General features: G+C 42.0%; 1 protein-coding gene across 1 annotated transcript in view; it reads left to right on the top strand.

Moving 5' to 3' along the window:
- Positions 1 to 4,810, top strand: part of kcnk12 (potassium channel, subfamily K, member 12) — a 32,656-nt gene extending 27,846 nt beyond the window's left edge. The window contains exon 2 of the mRNA XM_061790948.1: positions 3,692 to 4,810. Within this exon, the coding sequence (XP_061646932.1) occupies positions 3,692 to 4,569 (878 nt within the window). The 3' untranslated portion in view covers positions 4,570 to 4,810. The remainder of the gene's footprint in view (positions 1 to 3,691) is intronic.
- The last annotated feature ends 11,432 nt before the right edge of the window (positions 4,811 to 16,242 follow it).

Genomic DNA, 16,242 nt, shown 5'->3' on the forward strand with positions numbered 1-16,242 from the left:
TGTCCTTTGCGTTCTGTTCTTGTTCTGTTGTCACTAATGCGTCTTGACACTCTGCTCAGGAGTAATATCTCTGTAAGGCTACGCTCAATCGATGCCTGGTGCCTTTGCGTCTCTTAGGTCGTTTGCTTGGTAATGAGAGACGATGCGGTGCGCACGACAGTCTCTGCTCACTTAGAAGAAGACGCTAAGTTTTCACTACAAGAGAATTGGGCTGCTAATTAATTAAATATGAAACTCAAAGGTTTTCGTCTCAGAAGTTAATTCGGCGAATATCTAGCCCCCACCTTTCCTCGTGGTCTGTTAGTTAGTTATTTTATCACTAACACAGTGCTGACTGATGCATAGCTGTTGATTTTGGTTTGGTTTGGTTTGTTTATTTGGCACAATTTGACAACAGTGCAAGAAAGGAATGAAGGCGAGAGGGCTTGTACAGGATTCCCTCTACCTTCAGAACATTGTATCAAATGTAAATTACTGGATAAACAGTAGGCTACATGTAGAAAAACACATTTTGTGCAAAACATACTCTTAAACCATGTGTTCGATGTGATGTTTTATTTCCTGTTGTATCTTAGAAACCATCTGTGTCAATCAGTACTGATCGAAATGACCCAGCATGTCAACAGCCCTCACGAGAGTGCTTGTCAGTGAGCAAGATAAGGTCGAAAAAGCCATTTTGGGTACCATAAAGTAAGTACTGTCTCGATATTGATGTCATTTATGACTGGCCAAAGGTGGTTATAAAGGTGCTTGATGCCAAAAGGAAGAAAGTACTGCCCTACAGGAGACTCAAATGAAGGATTGCTATAATGGAAAAATCACTTGACCTTGGCTCGGAAGTGATAGAGATAAAGGAAATGTTGATTGCACAACATGAGTGAATTTGTTGACAAATGTACAGTGTGCTGTTCAGTGGGTAGGGCTCAATACAAGTGTGAGCTGTATGTGTGAGTGTTTTTGTCAGTGTGTACACTAAGTATAAAATGAAGATGTTTTTTTTGTTATTATTAAACTTACACCTATCTAGTTGGTAAGGTTACTGGAGTGGAAGTGCATGTAATTTCTGTCATTCCTTCCAGTATGAAGTGTGTTAAGAGTGACTTTGGGCTGAGTGTAAATGTTTAACCACTTCAGTACGATCACAAATCCTAATGTATGTGTGGTAAACACCAAAAACAACAGCCAATTAGGAAACATCCTGAATCGCGCTGTTGCCGGACACAAATACAGGAGTAACTGATTGTGTTGAGTGTTTGTGTAATATAATATGTCTCAAAAGTCATTGGTCACAAGAAAAATGACAGGGAGAACAGTTTGGAACCGCAACGTAGTTACGGGATAATCAAACAGTTAGCTGTCTGTTCTATTTCTTTTTCTACATCTACTCTTTCTTCTTCTTTGCAGTCTCGATATCCTACAGCACCATGCTGTCTTCACATGGCACACGCTACACATCTCACACATACCACACACTATAAGAACAGGAACAGACATGCTGATTTTTACCTCATCATATGTGGAGTCTCTCACATTGGTTAAGATGTTGAAAATTAGAATGTTTGTACACCCGTTTACGTGTAGACAAATTAGCAATGTATTGGGATTTTAGACTACAAAGAACATTTCTGCACTCAAACATCTTTTAAATAGAGGTTACCCCTGAGCTGCACCTGCGATACTTGAGATTGACAAGCACGCCTCTCTGTTTCTGTGCCTCCGCTTGAACACTTCATTTAATTGACTTGGAAATCAGATAATAGTAGGAAGCCTTACTTTAAAACTGGGGGAAAATGATCTTAGCTAAGGCTTTTTACAGACATGAAAGTCTGCCCATTCTGACCTTTTGTTCTTGAATATTGCTTTCCCACATTAAAAGCGTACAATTCGGGAGCCAAAGCATTAGGTAGCAAGTTGACTATCAGACACTGAAGGAGAACTGATAACACCATCCATCCATCCATCCATCCATTTTCTGAGCCGCTTCTCCTCACTAGGGTCGCGGGCGTGCTGGAGCCTATCCCAGCTATCATCGGGCAGGAGGCGGGGTACACCCTGAACTGGTTGCCAGCCAATCGCAGGGCATACACAAACAAACAACCATTCGCACTCACATTCACACCTACGGGCAATTTAGAGTTGTCAATCAACCGAGCATGCATGTTTTTGGGATGTGGGAGGAAACCGGAGTGCCCGGAGAAAACCCACGCAGGCACGGGGAGAACATGCAAACTCCACATAGGCGGGGCCGGGGATTGAACCCCGGTCTGAAAATACCAGTTGAAAGTAAAAAGACAAGACTAACAAAAAGTGACGAGATGGACAGGTAAAGTCTAACACGAATATGAATCTACACTTGGGGGAGTCTGAAACTAAATGCTGAACTAAATCTGTATGATAAATGTAAATAGTATGTACAATGTAACTACCAAATTGACCACGATTATAATTAAATTTGAAACTGAGTGTATTGGCTTATAAAACCTGCGCACTCACCGCAATACCATAAAGCCAAGCAGTTTAGCATGATAACAGGAACATGTACACAACCATAGTGTCATCATGCTTCGTCACACTAACTTCCCCTTCCGCAGGCAGGCCCATGTCCCACATAGGTGCCGCATTACAATAATCCTATGTCTCACCCTAAATTACACAGGAATCCCCTGTCCCAAGGGGCACACAACACACGGACGAGTATTTTTTAATGCAGCATACGTTTTACTTTTACTCGAGTATTTATGTTAACTTATGCATTGGGCGCTGTTTGCTCCAATACAATGTAGCCGCTAGTGATGTCTAATTCTAGTTCATCAATCAAACGACACAAGACAGTCCCATGGCCGCACACAACGGCTTCTATTGGGCTTCGCGGGCACAGGTGTAAACACTAGATACGCCAACCCGACTAATCGACATGCCCATGTTGGGAAGGTAATTGTTCCTTTTGAAGGCAAAGGTGCGCGACTGTGTTTACATTTCAGACGAAAAAAACAACAGCTTTCATGCATTGTAGTATTTGCCTGGCACTGTCTGCCCAAACGTGGATATTCCAGCCCACTTCGAAATTGAGAAAACAGCTTGCAGTAAGTTTCAGATGTTTTTGTTGTTGTTTTGGCTGTGCATATGAGCCCACATTTGCCCTATTTTATGGTCATAAGTAACCATAACACATGCGTACTCCACACACACACACACACACACACACACGCACACACACGCATGCTCACACACATTGCACATTCACATTTTATTTAGTTATAGTTTAGTTTTAGTTGTATTTTATTTGACGTTCATGCTCTGACAAATCAGAAGCTACTCACCATTTACCCAGTACTTAAGTAGTACTTTCTTACTCTTAAGTCATTTTTGGGTGGCTTCCTTTTTACTTTTACTTGAGTTATATTACTTTCAAGTAACAGTACTCATACTTGAGTACAATATTTGTCTACTCTACCCACCTCTCTGAGGAGTAATTATTGTAATTGGGATTTCAACCTGGTCCTATTATGGTGAAATATACAACATTGTGCTTATACCTACCTGTTGCTGTTATATTTGTTCTCAAAGGCATGAAAGTTTTAAGCCTCTTAAAACTCATTCTGAGTTGTGGCTGGACTCTGCTAAACACCTCCCAGGACTACAACCACAGACAGAATTATCCTAATGTGGAACATTTCCTCTGTCTCTGCAGGTTTTGGGATGACAACACCTGTGACGGTTGCAGGCAAAGTGTTTTTGATCTTCTATGGGCTCCTGGGCTGCGCTGCCACCATCCTCTTCTTTAATCTGTTCCTGGAGCGCATAATCACACTGCTGGCCGTTGTCATGAAGGCTGTGAGGGAGAGACGGATCAGAAACAGCGGCCTTCTCCCACCGGGGGTTCACCGGGACTTCTCTGCTTTCTGTCTCCCCGGATGGAAACCCTCCGTTTACCACGTGATGCTGATTCTAGGCTTATCAGCTATCACTATCTCTTGCTGTGCTTCGGCCATGTACACTCCCGTGGAGGGCTGGGCCTACTTAGATTCACTGTACTTCTGCTTCGTCACCTTCAGTACCATCGGCTTTGGGGACTTTGTTAGCAGCCAAAATGCAGCTTACGAATACCAAGGCCTTTACCGGGTGGCGAACTTCCTCTTCATGTTAACAGGGGTGTGCTGCATCTATTCGCTCTTCAATGTCATCTCCATTGTAATCAAGCAGGTGCTCAACTGGATGCTGACGAAGATGAGCTGCTTGTTTTGCCAGCGTTGCAATAAGGCCAGCACCTTCCTGGGCAGACGTAATGCCATCCGGCCAGGTTCCAAGGGTCGCCATCCGCCATGCCAGGACGGACCGTGTGACAGTGACACTGAGGGTCGCAGACTGTCCGGGGAGATGATTTCTATGAAAGATCTGGCAGCTTCCAACAAGGTTTCACTGGCCATCATGCAGAAGCAGCTTTCTGAGTCGGCCAATGGGTATCCCAGGACGGTTTGTGGCAGCTCACGCCATAACGGTTTCTCTGGGGGAGTAGGTGCCCTGGGCATTATGAACAACAGACTGGCAGAGACCAGTAACTCCAGGTAGAGGATTAAGGACACAGTAGGAAGAAATCCTGTTGTGACGTCAACATGTTATCCCCCTATGCGCAGGACTGTATAGTTTGAATTTCCCCTGTGATGACAGGGATCCTTGACTATTAGATGTTGATAGCATAAAGAGACATCAAGCAGCAGGGTAAATAACTCTGGCCGACTGACAAACACCCAAAATGAAATCTGCATGATGTCTTTTTTGAGACTGAGATGAATAGAGCCAAGGGAAGCATACGGCGCAATCACTATTGTTTGTGTGTGTGTATTGTATATATATATATATATATATATATATATATATATATATATATATATATATGAATGTCCATAATAAGTGGTGATATTAACATTTAAGATAGCGTATAATCACTGGATGATACAGCACATACCAATCTATGCATTATACATCTCATACATTATTTTTGCCCCATGTCTATACCTTCTCTTTTACGCGTTATCTTGACACAAGAGTGGCAGGAAAGGAATTTATAAGCATGATGTAGCAGATTTGTTGAGGCTGCACTGGGAGGGGCTTACAATGTGTTAAACCAACAGGCAACAAAGAGACATCTTGCTTTTCTCTCTTGCTCACCGTGGAGAAAAGACCACGGTTAAAGAATGAAAGTCCATTTGTTGAGAGAGTCAACGGTCCTCTTATCAGCTCCAAACACACTTCTGCGGCCAAAGATTTTAACTTGAAGGGTAAGAGAGGTACCTTCCAATGTTCCCTCTCTCTTCTCACAGCTGTGTGTGGAAAGGAAAACAAACATTCAAGACTTGCAATGTATTAATCACTCTTTGTACTGAGAAAATGTACTTAAAAAAATAATAAATGAGACGTAAGTTTATGTTTGTTTGTAGGGGATTATGAGAAGGCAAATGGGTTTATATTGCAGGCACATTATATGCTGAATGATTCAGATTGAAAGAAACTGGGCTAGTCTAAATTGGGAAGCAAAACCCTGAAGGATTCTCCCACTTGCATTGATTTCGCTTTTCTGGGTATTTGCTGTTTTCATCAAGGGAGGTATCATTGCAGATTCATGTCTCTGTCTCGCTGTCTCTCGCTGTCTCTCGCTGTCTCTCTCTCTCCCTCCCTCCTTCGCTCCATCTTTCTCTCTCGCCAAAACAAAGATGACCCAAAAGCTTCCAGAGCTTGATTTTCCATCTGATTTCAGTGTAAATGTGCCGGTGAGGATTAATGGCTTAGAATGTTTGGAGAGTATATTGTGCGACCTTGTCAGACTTCACGATCAATGTCCTTATTGGCGGCGAGTGTCTTTTCCAAGGCATCTGTGATTTAAAGCTGCGCAATTATGTTTGCTGTGCACATACAGACACAGAGGAGGTTGACAGAGAAGGGGTGGGCAGCAGGGGCGATAGCGTTAATAGTAGCAGTAAAAGATTCCTGTCAGAGCCAGATTCATACCGACTGCAAATCAACAGCCTCAGACTCGTTTTTTTCTTGGTACATTTTAGCTCCGTAACCTCTCAGGCCACAGACATCACGACCTTCATTCACACACATAGCACTGTAACTACATTCCTTCCTTGTCTTAGCTCTCTCCTTATGCTCATCTGCCTCACTCTGAATAAGAGTACATCTAGTACTTTTACTGTTGATCAAAGCACATTTCACAACCTGATAAGAATTAACATAGATAACAGCATCTGAATATTGAACATTTATTTATTTTTTTTTCCTTCATTTCCTTCATTCAGCTTCCGTACCACTTATCTACACTAGGGTCGCGGGCGTACTGGCGCCTATCCAAAGCCAATCGCAAGGCACATATAAACAAACGGCCATTCACACTCACATTCACACCTATGGGCAATTTAGAGTCCTCAATCAACCTACCATGCATGTTTTTGGGATGTGGGAGGAAACCGGAGTGCCCGGAGAAAACCCACGCAGGCACGGCGAGAACATGCAAACTCCACACAGGTGAGGCGGATTTGAACCCAGGTCCTCAGAACTGTGAAGCAGATGTGCTAAGCAGTTTTCACCCTTGCCGCCTTTTTTCCATGTCATATTTACATATCGGTCTAATATACATTCTACAACAGCTGTGGATGAAATCTTTGTTGATATTACAGCATACATGCCAGTATAGCAAATTTGGTCCATATTTAAGTTTTGGCCAAAATATGGACTGTGCAACCTCTTAGGTCGAAGTTAGAATATATTTCCCATAGGAAATATTAATGCGCTCAAGAGTCAAAACATTTTCGAATTCCTATGGGTCACCCTCACCTTTGATGATGAGTGACAGACATGGTGACGAAATGTTTGTGCTAAGGCGGTGACTCTTGTCACATGAAGCCTAAACGCAGCTTCTTTTTCCAGTGTACATTCAAATCTTCCTCCTTTATTTTGATATCAATTTACAGTATTATTGGCTTAGTAGTCAGGGCAGAGACAAGTCTACCACTTTCCCAATTTTATTTCTGGTTTACCTGACATTTCCTCTTTGCCATCACTGGCCCCCTTCTGTGGGTATTTTTCCCCAAACGTTGACTCAGTTGACGTTTTGAGAGATTCCACTGTATATATCATTTTAATTTGTTTATCATTATTGCATTTGAAAATAGAAAAAAAGGTCAGGCTTGTCTTGTGTTTTCCTGCATGCTGTCATGGTAAAGCCATATAAGATTTACAGTATAAAAGAAAATGACTTTATATGTTTCTATACTTAATACAAATAGAAAAAGTCTTGCTGTGGCATGTTCTTTACATGGTCATGCAGCAAAGAGGAAAGACACAGCTTTGTTACTATAAAAGTCATAGATACAATGGCTCATAAAAGTTAACACAATTAAGCTCGCAGCCCGTAGTCCCAAAAAGCTTTTGTCGTTTACATGGCAAACAAAACTTACCCTCCTTGAATTGTGATTTTTAGGATTTAGCTACTCAAACTGAGGCAGGATGTAAGATGCATATGCATAGTGGTCTGAAGACATGAGTTTAAATGCGGCCATCAACCCCAAAGAAAGCGAGTAAGCGCATTCGGCCAAATATTAGTGTGATTTTCAAACAATCCTCATCAGCTGCAGCATTCGGTGTGTTTTATGATGATATGTGCTGCTGGGCATGCTGGGGTCATATTTGTGTCAACATGCTTCTGACAGCTGTAACCTTGCGCACAGAAAAAATGCCATGTCCTGGAGGCATTTAAGTAGGAATACTGGCGTAGTAGAGCAACCATGTGCTCCTTTATAGCCCTGAGCTAGTCAGTATTATGTTCTATAAGTGCACCTTGTTTCTCCCCAATGAGGCTTAAAGTTACAGGCCAGAGGTTTTAGGATTACAAGCTCACTGCAGAGCTCTTCGATTCAATCTGTCATTAACCTTCAACAAGACGCATAAGTGAAAAAATGGCTGCGAGGGAGAATGTAAGTACTGTACTGCGAAACAATGGACCGCTTTCCGCAACGTAAGTCTCCCACAGGTCATTTGATTCAAGAAAACACATCAGGCCTTTTAGACATACAATATACGTAACAATAGAGATAATTACATTTCAGGTCATATAAGAATGCATGTACAGTATGTATATACAGTTGCATTTTTGCAATGTTTTTAACGGTCCCACCATTGTCTTCTATCTATAAGAGGAGACAGATCTATTAGTTTTCATGCTCATTGCTCAAATTTGAACAATGCTGCTTAAATATAACTTTTTGTATACTGGCTGCATACTATTTCCTCTTATCTTTTCACCCAAAATTCACTTTTAACGATGCAAGACTTCCACTGTACATACAGTGTAAGTGAACACTGCAGCCTTGCACCAGCATAGCTTTATTCTTCGTACTCTTTTTATCATAATTGTTAAGATCAACCCCACTAATTTCTCTTTTGCTTAAGACGTACAACACAGAAATCCTCTCGTGAGGCAACAGCACGAGACGACTTTAAATTAGAAAACAGTAGAATCTGCAGTTAAGTATTCTTCTTGAACGTGCCCTACATTTTGATGAATTCAATAAAAATGTTATTTCTTGATGGTCATAGCATGATACAAGGCCTTGTGTAGAGGCTCTTGCCTGTACTTGTTTCAGGATTAAAAGGGTTGAGGCTACGAGCATTCATCTGTGTTAAGCACTTTGAAAGCAGCAGGCAGGGAAACATCTCAGTAACAGAATGATGTATTGCTTTCTTGCTTGGGTTGCCTCTGATGTGGGACTGTGATCTCAGCATTAGCTTTCAACCTGGAACTTGATTTCTCTGTTTCGTCTCCTGGTACAGAGACAATGAACACATCCAGGAGAGAATTTAAAAACACTTCCTGATAAATGTGTGTGATCCATCAATTTGTTGACTCCTTTTGGCTCCATTGACATGAAATTTACACCTCATCTTATGTCACTTGCAATGTGGCGTAACATCCAATTCATGAATGTAAATGAATTATGTTTGCAAGTTGCACATTTTTACTAATGATTGTAATTTTGTATTTATGTAATTAAAAGACCTACTGTATTGGGTTCCATTAAGCACTGCTACACAGTGAGATTTATTTGATTTTCCACTTGATTGGGGAGCTTAAGTAATATACTTAAAATAACTTTTGTGGTGGCAAACTGGTAAGAATCTATGGCCATTGAGCCCTTAGTTAAATCATACTGTACAGTATGTACTGCACTGTATACAACCAAAATGTCTCATAAGGCACCCAGTGATTTGCTATTCATCATACAGTATTTTGGCTTAATCACTGAACGATGGACTTCAGCTGAAGCTTTACTATCTACCTATTTGCTATTATGGCAATTCTGTTTGCATCATATATTTCAGTGATGTTATGATGCTAAGCACGTTTTCTGGCTGTTTAATCATTCATTCATTTTCCACACGGCTTATCCTCACTCGGGTCGCGGGGGTGCTGGAGCCTGTCCCAGCTATCTTTGGGCGAGAGAACACCCTGAACTACACCCTGAACTGGTCGCCAGCCAATCGCAGGGCACATAGAAACAAACAACCATCCGTACTCACATTCACACCTACGGCAATTTAGAGTCTCCAATTAATGCATGTTTTTGGGATGTGGGAGGAAACCGGAGTGCCCGGAGAAAACCCACGCAGGCACGGGGAGAACATGCAAACTCCACACAGGCAAGGTCGGGAATTGAACCCCGGTCCTCAGAACTGTGAGGAAGACGTGCTAACCAGTCGTCCACCGTGCCACCCGTTTACTGACTAATTACTCAAAAATGGCTAATTCCATGCAGCATAAAGTTAATTAATGAATAAAATCTTCCACGCATGCCTTTTCATCAAATTTAGGAGCGCTTGATGGTTGATCTTATCACTTGGAAATGTTTGATATAATGTCAGCTCAACAAAATTTATGTTTGGCTCTACTTTGTAATTTTGTTTTGGTCGCTGTCATACTACGCAACGTGGGCTTGGTAAGAATCACCTTTAAGTAGTCATTAAGTAGGACTGCTGATATTTTCTCTCAATGCAGCTTCTTTTTTTTCTTGGAAGTTATGGCACTTCTTTTTTCCTCAGTATTTGGTCTTTTCTTTCTGTCACCTTTCAGAAGAAGCTCTCAAAAACATTTGTTTTTGACTTATTTTGGCTAGGTTGTGGGTTTACTTTTTTACTACTATACACTATCACATGACCATGACGAGCGATTTGAGATGATTAAAAAGGCACAGGCGGCTGCACCTGATCTTTAAAAAACTAAGTTCTTTCATACACTGTTGATCAATAAAATATTTTTTATTCAATCTCTCTGTGCGGCCCTGTACCAAGTGGCCCACGGATCGGCTCGGTGGTTGGGAAGCCTGCTCTGTATGATAGTAGAAGTTATCAGGATTGTTTAGAATGGTTCAAAAGATTATGTCTCCGAAAGGAATTTCAACAAGGTCAGGGATATGAATAATTTTTGAAAATGTAAAACATGAACAGAAATATTTTGCCACCTCTTTGCATCATTTCCAGCTAAAAGATACCCAGTCAAAGAATATGAATTCTATTTTACTCAAGATTTCACCGGGGTATAAATAATTTCTGTTTTAACTGCATCGCACTGTGGTGCAATGTGTCTACAATTGCTGTACAGCTGTATACTCATAATATGTTGTGTTACCATTTTTGAATTTACATTTAGAACAAGAAGTATGCTGAAGGACAAACGGCTTCTGGTCGATTCTTCAGTAATGGGTCACTTAGAATTTTAGTCATAAAGGAAGGCTCTGAAGTTGCATTCATTAAGAAAATCAGTCTAATCCCAGCAAATAATGTGGATGAGGATACATTTTCATAATGCTGAGAGGTTAAAAGGAGTCTACAGATGAAGTATCCCACAAAGTCAGTGCGGTCATCTGAGTGGACATTTTCAAATAATAAACGCAGTCAAAAATTGTTCCTTGATTGAAGAGATGGGCTAAAGAAAAAAAATGCTACTTGAGATGTCCTTTTTTTTCCATCTGTTGGCTCACAGTGCAGTAAGTAGCCTATGTGATTATTTTATCCCAAAGCAGGCAGAAATGTTTCCTTTGCGTTCCAGCTAATGTAAGAGCAATATTACTATGCTGCAGCATGAACCATTTCTCTTCTCACTGCTTTGCTGCATTGCCAAGTGCTAGTTTTACGCCACTTCTCCCTTTGCTTTCTGGATACAGAGGCGTTCGTACGCCGTATTATACTAAAATGTACCACACACATTCATAGTAGCAGTGTGTAATACATCTTCATTTTAAGTGATTGTCGCAAGTGATTAGGATGGGAAGCTGTTAAGAATCATTTCCTCTTAATAAAGGCTTGTCAAGCTGAACGGATCAGTACAAGCATTAGAGCACTCAAATTGGTTTTTGAGGTCTCTTGAAGAGTCATTATAAAAGCTGCTTTTGCCCTGCCTGGTTTTTTTTTTGGTTTTTTTTTACAGGGTGACAAAATTGACACGGCAACAACTGTCTAGCCCCTTTTACACATGCTCGTAATAGCTGGCATTTAAAAAAAAGATTGCATTACACTCTTCTGTATGATTTGTATCAACAGTAAACAGCGGATGAAGTAGACTTGTCAGTTTTCCTCCTTTAGAAGTCGTAACAGAGGTAGGGTGGTGTCCATGTAACTGTTACTGTACTGTTAAAGCCAGCATTTTTCCACCTTTTACAATGATGGTCTTCTGTACAAACAGCACTGACGCAGGATGGGGGAAAAAGTGTTTTTATTTTTTTATTTTTGCCTTCTAATGGATTTTCAGAGCCATAACATAGACAGAATGATGTCAGAGTAGCGTCTTTTACGGCTGTGTAAAAGCTGGGATATTTTTCACTTTTTATAACATTACTGTTCAATATACTGTAAATGGAGGGGGGGGGGACAAAGTCAAGCCAGCAATTTTTCAGGATCTCTGTGTAAGAAGCTTGAATGTCAAACGGTGTAGTGAGTTTTTGCTAGAAGAAAAATCCATTGTATATTAAATGTATACAAAGAGGTGAAAAGGGCAAACTCTTAAAACCAGCGACATGAAAGGTCAATAGAATTGATTTGCACATTGTGATGATAAGCTTGATTGCCTTTATACAATAAAAACAGCTCCAACTCCCAGGCAATAATTTGTTGAGTCACATTAAACCACTGCACTTTTCCTACATCTCATGTTTTTTAAATTTTCAGTCATTTGTCAGCCTTTTAAAATAAAACAGAACTTGTGAATTTCAGCTCCCTTAAGGTATGGAATTCAACTAAAATTGTTGCGTAAAATATGCCTCTAAAGTAATATTTAAAGTGGTGGCCCGAGAGACAATTTAGCAAACTCGACAAAAACTATTGACAAAGAACCCTCCACATGCTAAGGTTTGCTTAACTTTTTGCTGCGCTTTAGTTCAGTAATAATCAATAGTGTCTACTTTGTTGCTGTGGTCTTCAGTCTCCTGTCAAATGAATACTAACTAATCTTACTGTGGCCAACAGACACATGCCAATACTAATTAATACATAGTTTTTCTCTACCCTCTTGCTGATGGCTGCACGTCATTGCGGGAGTGGCACATCAAGACAAACTTTCAACGTCTTGTTATTAACAGTAGTCGCCTTACATTTGCTCGTGCACAGTCTGACAGTTACTTAAAACATTGCCTGTACAGTTGATGAAGGTTTTTATGATTGCGACAGTTTGCCGGTGAAAGAGAGTATTTCTAATACAATTCATTTCTATGGAGGAAAAAAAAAAAAGAAGGTTTTAAAATTTGAGTCAATTGAAAGTCAACCAGCGACACAACAGATTACGGTCAACTTTAGAGGTTCCACTATAGCTCTTATAGTATCTGGTGAGAGTGCATACAGTATTCGAGTTAAAGTGAAAATGTGAAGTCATGTGGAAACAGGACATTTACATGTAAACGGGCCGAGCAGCCTGAGACTAATGAGCCAATTACCTTATGACATCTGCTCTTTCAGTTACCATGGGGATAGATAGGGAGGAGAGAGGGGTTAATAGATAGGGGAAACTCACCAATTCAGCTAATGAAGTATATTATGATCTCTCCCTCTGATCGGCATACGGAGGTGTTTATTATTGCATAAATTCTTCAGTGACAGCCAGCTCAAAGGCAATAAAACGTCGGCGCATTTTGCATCAGATAAAGTCGAATGAATACTCATCGGGCTGCAGGAAAGCTTTCAGTTTTGAACACCACTGACTCACATGAAATGGAGAAATAGACAACATTTCAACTGACTTGTCATTATCTTTGCCAAACAAAAACCTCGTATGCATTAAAAGCAGGCTTCCAGTAGATTACTGTGGAAACTGTCCAATATTGTCATGGAATTGATGCAATATGGTCACATTTTCCTGCTTTTTATTTGGGGGTGGTTATTATTAATTATTTGGGGGTGGTATTAGCTGTAGGGTGGCGAGGGCTGCCCCTCTTTTCTCTCTGGTCTTCCTACCGGTCGGGCTGGACTGGGCCCGCAGGAGTCTCTTACTTCACACGCTCAGTATATTTTAAATTACTCAAACTGTACATATTTCGCACATTCACATCTCATTCAGGGTCCCATTGGGGGCTGGCACGAGGCATGATGGGGTGGCCGCCGGGCCGGGTACTGGCACATCTGTGTTGGTCTCCTGTGAGGTGTCCCCGCCCCCTTCTCTTCCCTGCCGGTTCTCCAGTTTCAATGCATGATACACCCATCAGTGGGGGGAGGACAGTGTCGGGCTGCAGAGGACACTCGGCCAGGTGTTCCGGCACTCCAGCCTGCTCTCTGGCCGCCATGGCTTGGGCTTTGGGGCTGGTGGTCCGGTCCCCTTGTCCCTCCCTTTGGGACTGGTCAGGGTGCTTTGGTTAGGCTGGGGGGAGGTGCACTGGGTCCTGGGGAGTGGGTGGCATCCCCCTGGCTGGGTCCCCCACAAGATGGGCTCGCTGGCTTGGCCCCCCTTGTGGGCTTTCTCAATATACCGCCTCAGCAACTCCTTACACCAGTTGACTAACATGCATGTGATATGGTGTTCATTCTCTAATAAGTGCCATGGACAACCAATATGCTTTAATTGCTTGTGCTGGGACCACTAATAATAACACAGGTTATATTAAGATATGCGGCACGGTGGGCGACTGGTTAGAGCGTCAGCCTCACAGTTCTGAGGACCCGGGTTCAATCCCCGGCCCCGCCTGTGCGGAGTTTGCATGTTCTCCCCGTGCCTGCGTGGGTTTTCTCCGGGCACTCCGGTTTCCTCCCACATCCCAAAAACATGCATTAATTGGAGACTCTAAATTGCCGTAGGTGTGAATGTGAGTACGGATGGTTGTTTGTTTCTATGTGCCGTGCGATTGGCTGGCAACCAGTTCAGGGTGTACCCCGCCTCCTGCCCGATGACAGCTGGGATAGGCTCCAGCACGCCCGCGACCCTAGTGTGGAGAAGCGGCTCAGAAAATGGATGGATGGATGGAATATTAAGATATCAACTCACAGGTTCTAACAGGTGTTTAGACACTAGAAAGAATTCTACTGCACCACTCATCAGTAGCACTGCCTTGCTCATTTCCCACATCCTATCCAGTCCTTCCCTGTTCTCTCCTCTCTCATCTTGTTCTCTTGGTTAGTTGTCACATGCTCATCAGGTGTCCTCCCTCCTCCACAAATAAGAACAAGATTTGACTGTTGCAACATTACTTGTGTTCAAATATCTAGACTGTCTAACTATTGTTCTGGTGTGGTAGCCTTGTGCGTTCTGTCCTTCGGCCTATCCCCTAAAACCCTTTTCTGTCCGGATGCATTTTCAATAAACATCAGAATAATTCAAAAAATTAAAAATAAACAGAGGGAGTATTTCAAACGGTGGTGGCACGGTGGGCGACTGGTTAGAGGGTCTGCCTCACAGTTCTGAGGACCGGGGTTCAATCCCTGCCCCGGCCTGTGTGGAGTTTGCATGTTCTCCCCGTGCCTGCGTGGGTTTTCTCCGGGCACTCCGGTTTCCTCCCACATCCCAAAAACATGCATGGTAGGTTAATTGACAACTTTAAATTGCCCGTAGGTGTGAATGTGAGTGCAAATGGCTGTTTGTTTATATGTGCCCTGCGATTGGCTGGCGACCAGTTCAGGGTGTAGCCCGCCTCTCGCCCAAAGATAGCTGGGACAGGCACCAGCACCCCCGCGACCCGAGTGAGGATAAGCGGTGTGGAAAATGAATGAATGAATAAATAGCCAGTAAATGTGCTTAGCATCATAACATCACTGAAATATATGATGCAAATAGGTAGATAGTAAAGCTTCACCTGAAGTCCATCATTCAGTGTCATTAAGCCAAAATACTGTATGATGAATAGCAAATCACTGGGTGCCTTATGAGACATTTTGGTTGTATACAGTACAGTACATACAGTACAGTATGATTTAACTATGGGCTCATTGGCCATAGACCTTTACCAGTTTGCCACCACAAAAGTTATTTTAAGTATATTAGTTAACCTCCCCAATCAAGTGGAAAATGAAAGAAATCTCACTGTGTAGCAGTGCTTAATGGAACCCAATAGAGTAGGTCTTTTAATTACATAAATATAAAATTGAGACAGGGTTCAGCACGCCCGCGACCCTCGTGAGGAGAAGCGGCTCAGAAAAAAAAAAAAAAAAGGGTATTTCAAACTCCCCTGTTGCATAGCAAAACTGTTCCACGACAAAAGGCATACAGATCCACCATTCTGCATGGCCGTGCAGCTGAACGGGACAGGTTTAAAATAAAAAATAAATAAAAAAGGAAAGAGTCTTCATGACGACATTTACAAGTAGCCCCTGTGTTCACAGCTTGACCCAGGTCTCAAATGGTTGGCGATATGGGTTGAATATTTGGCACAAATGTTTCCTTAATTAGTGTTGAGCAGTGTACATGCAGTTCTGTGCTCCCTCATCAACTTTACCCCCAAGATCATTGCAGCATCTTCAATAAGAATGTCTATTTATGTGTATTATCTTTTGAAGCGCCACTACATTGAATGTTACCGGGTAATGCAAAATGTGGTTTTCTTTACTACGATGTTGTTCTCATAAACATAACAGGTAAGGGTGAAGAGTGCAGCTTCCAGCTACTTGTTCACAAGCTCCAATAAGTCACAACAAGTGAGCCAATGTTCACATGACTTTGCACTATATCAATGAGAGGGGCGAGGGATTGAAATTGCCTTCGGTAAATCTAATTTGTGA

Source organism: Phyllopteryx taeniolatus, chromosome 11 (genome assembly GCF_024500385.1).
Source record: "Phyllopteryx taeniolatus isolate TA_2022b chromosome 11, UOR_Ptae_1.2, whole genome shotgun sequence".
NCBI lineage: Eukaryota > Metazoa > Chordata > Actinopteri > Syngnathiformes > Syngnathidae > Phyllopteryx > Phyllopteryx taeniolatus.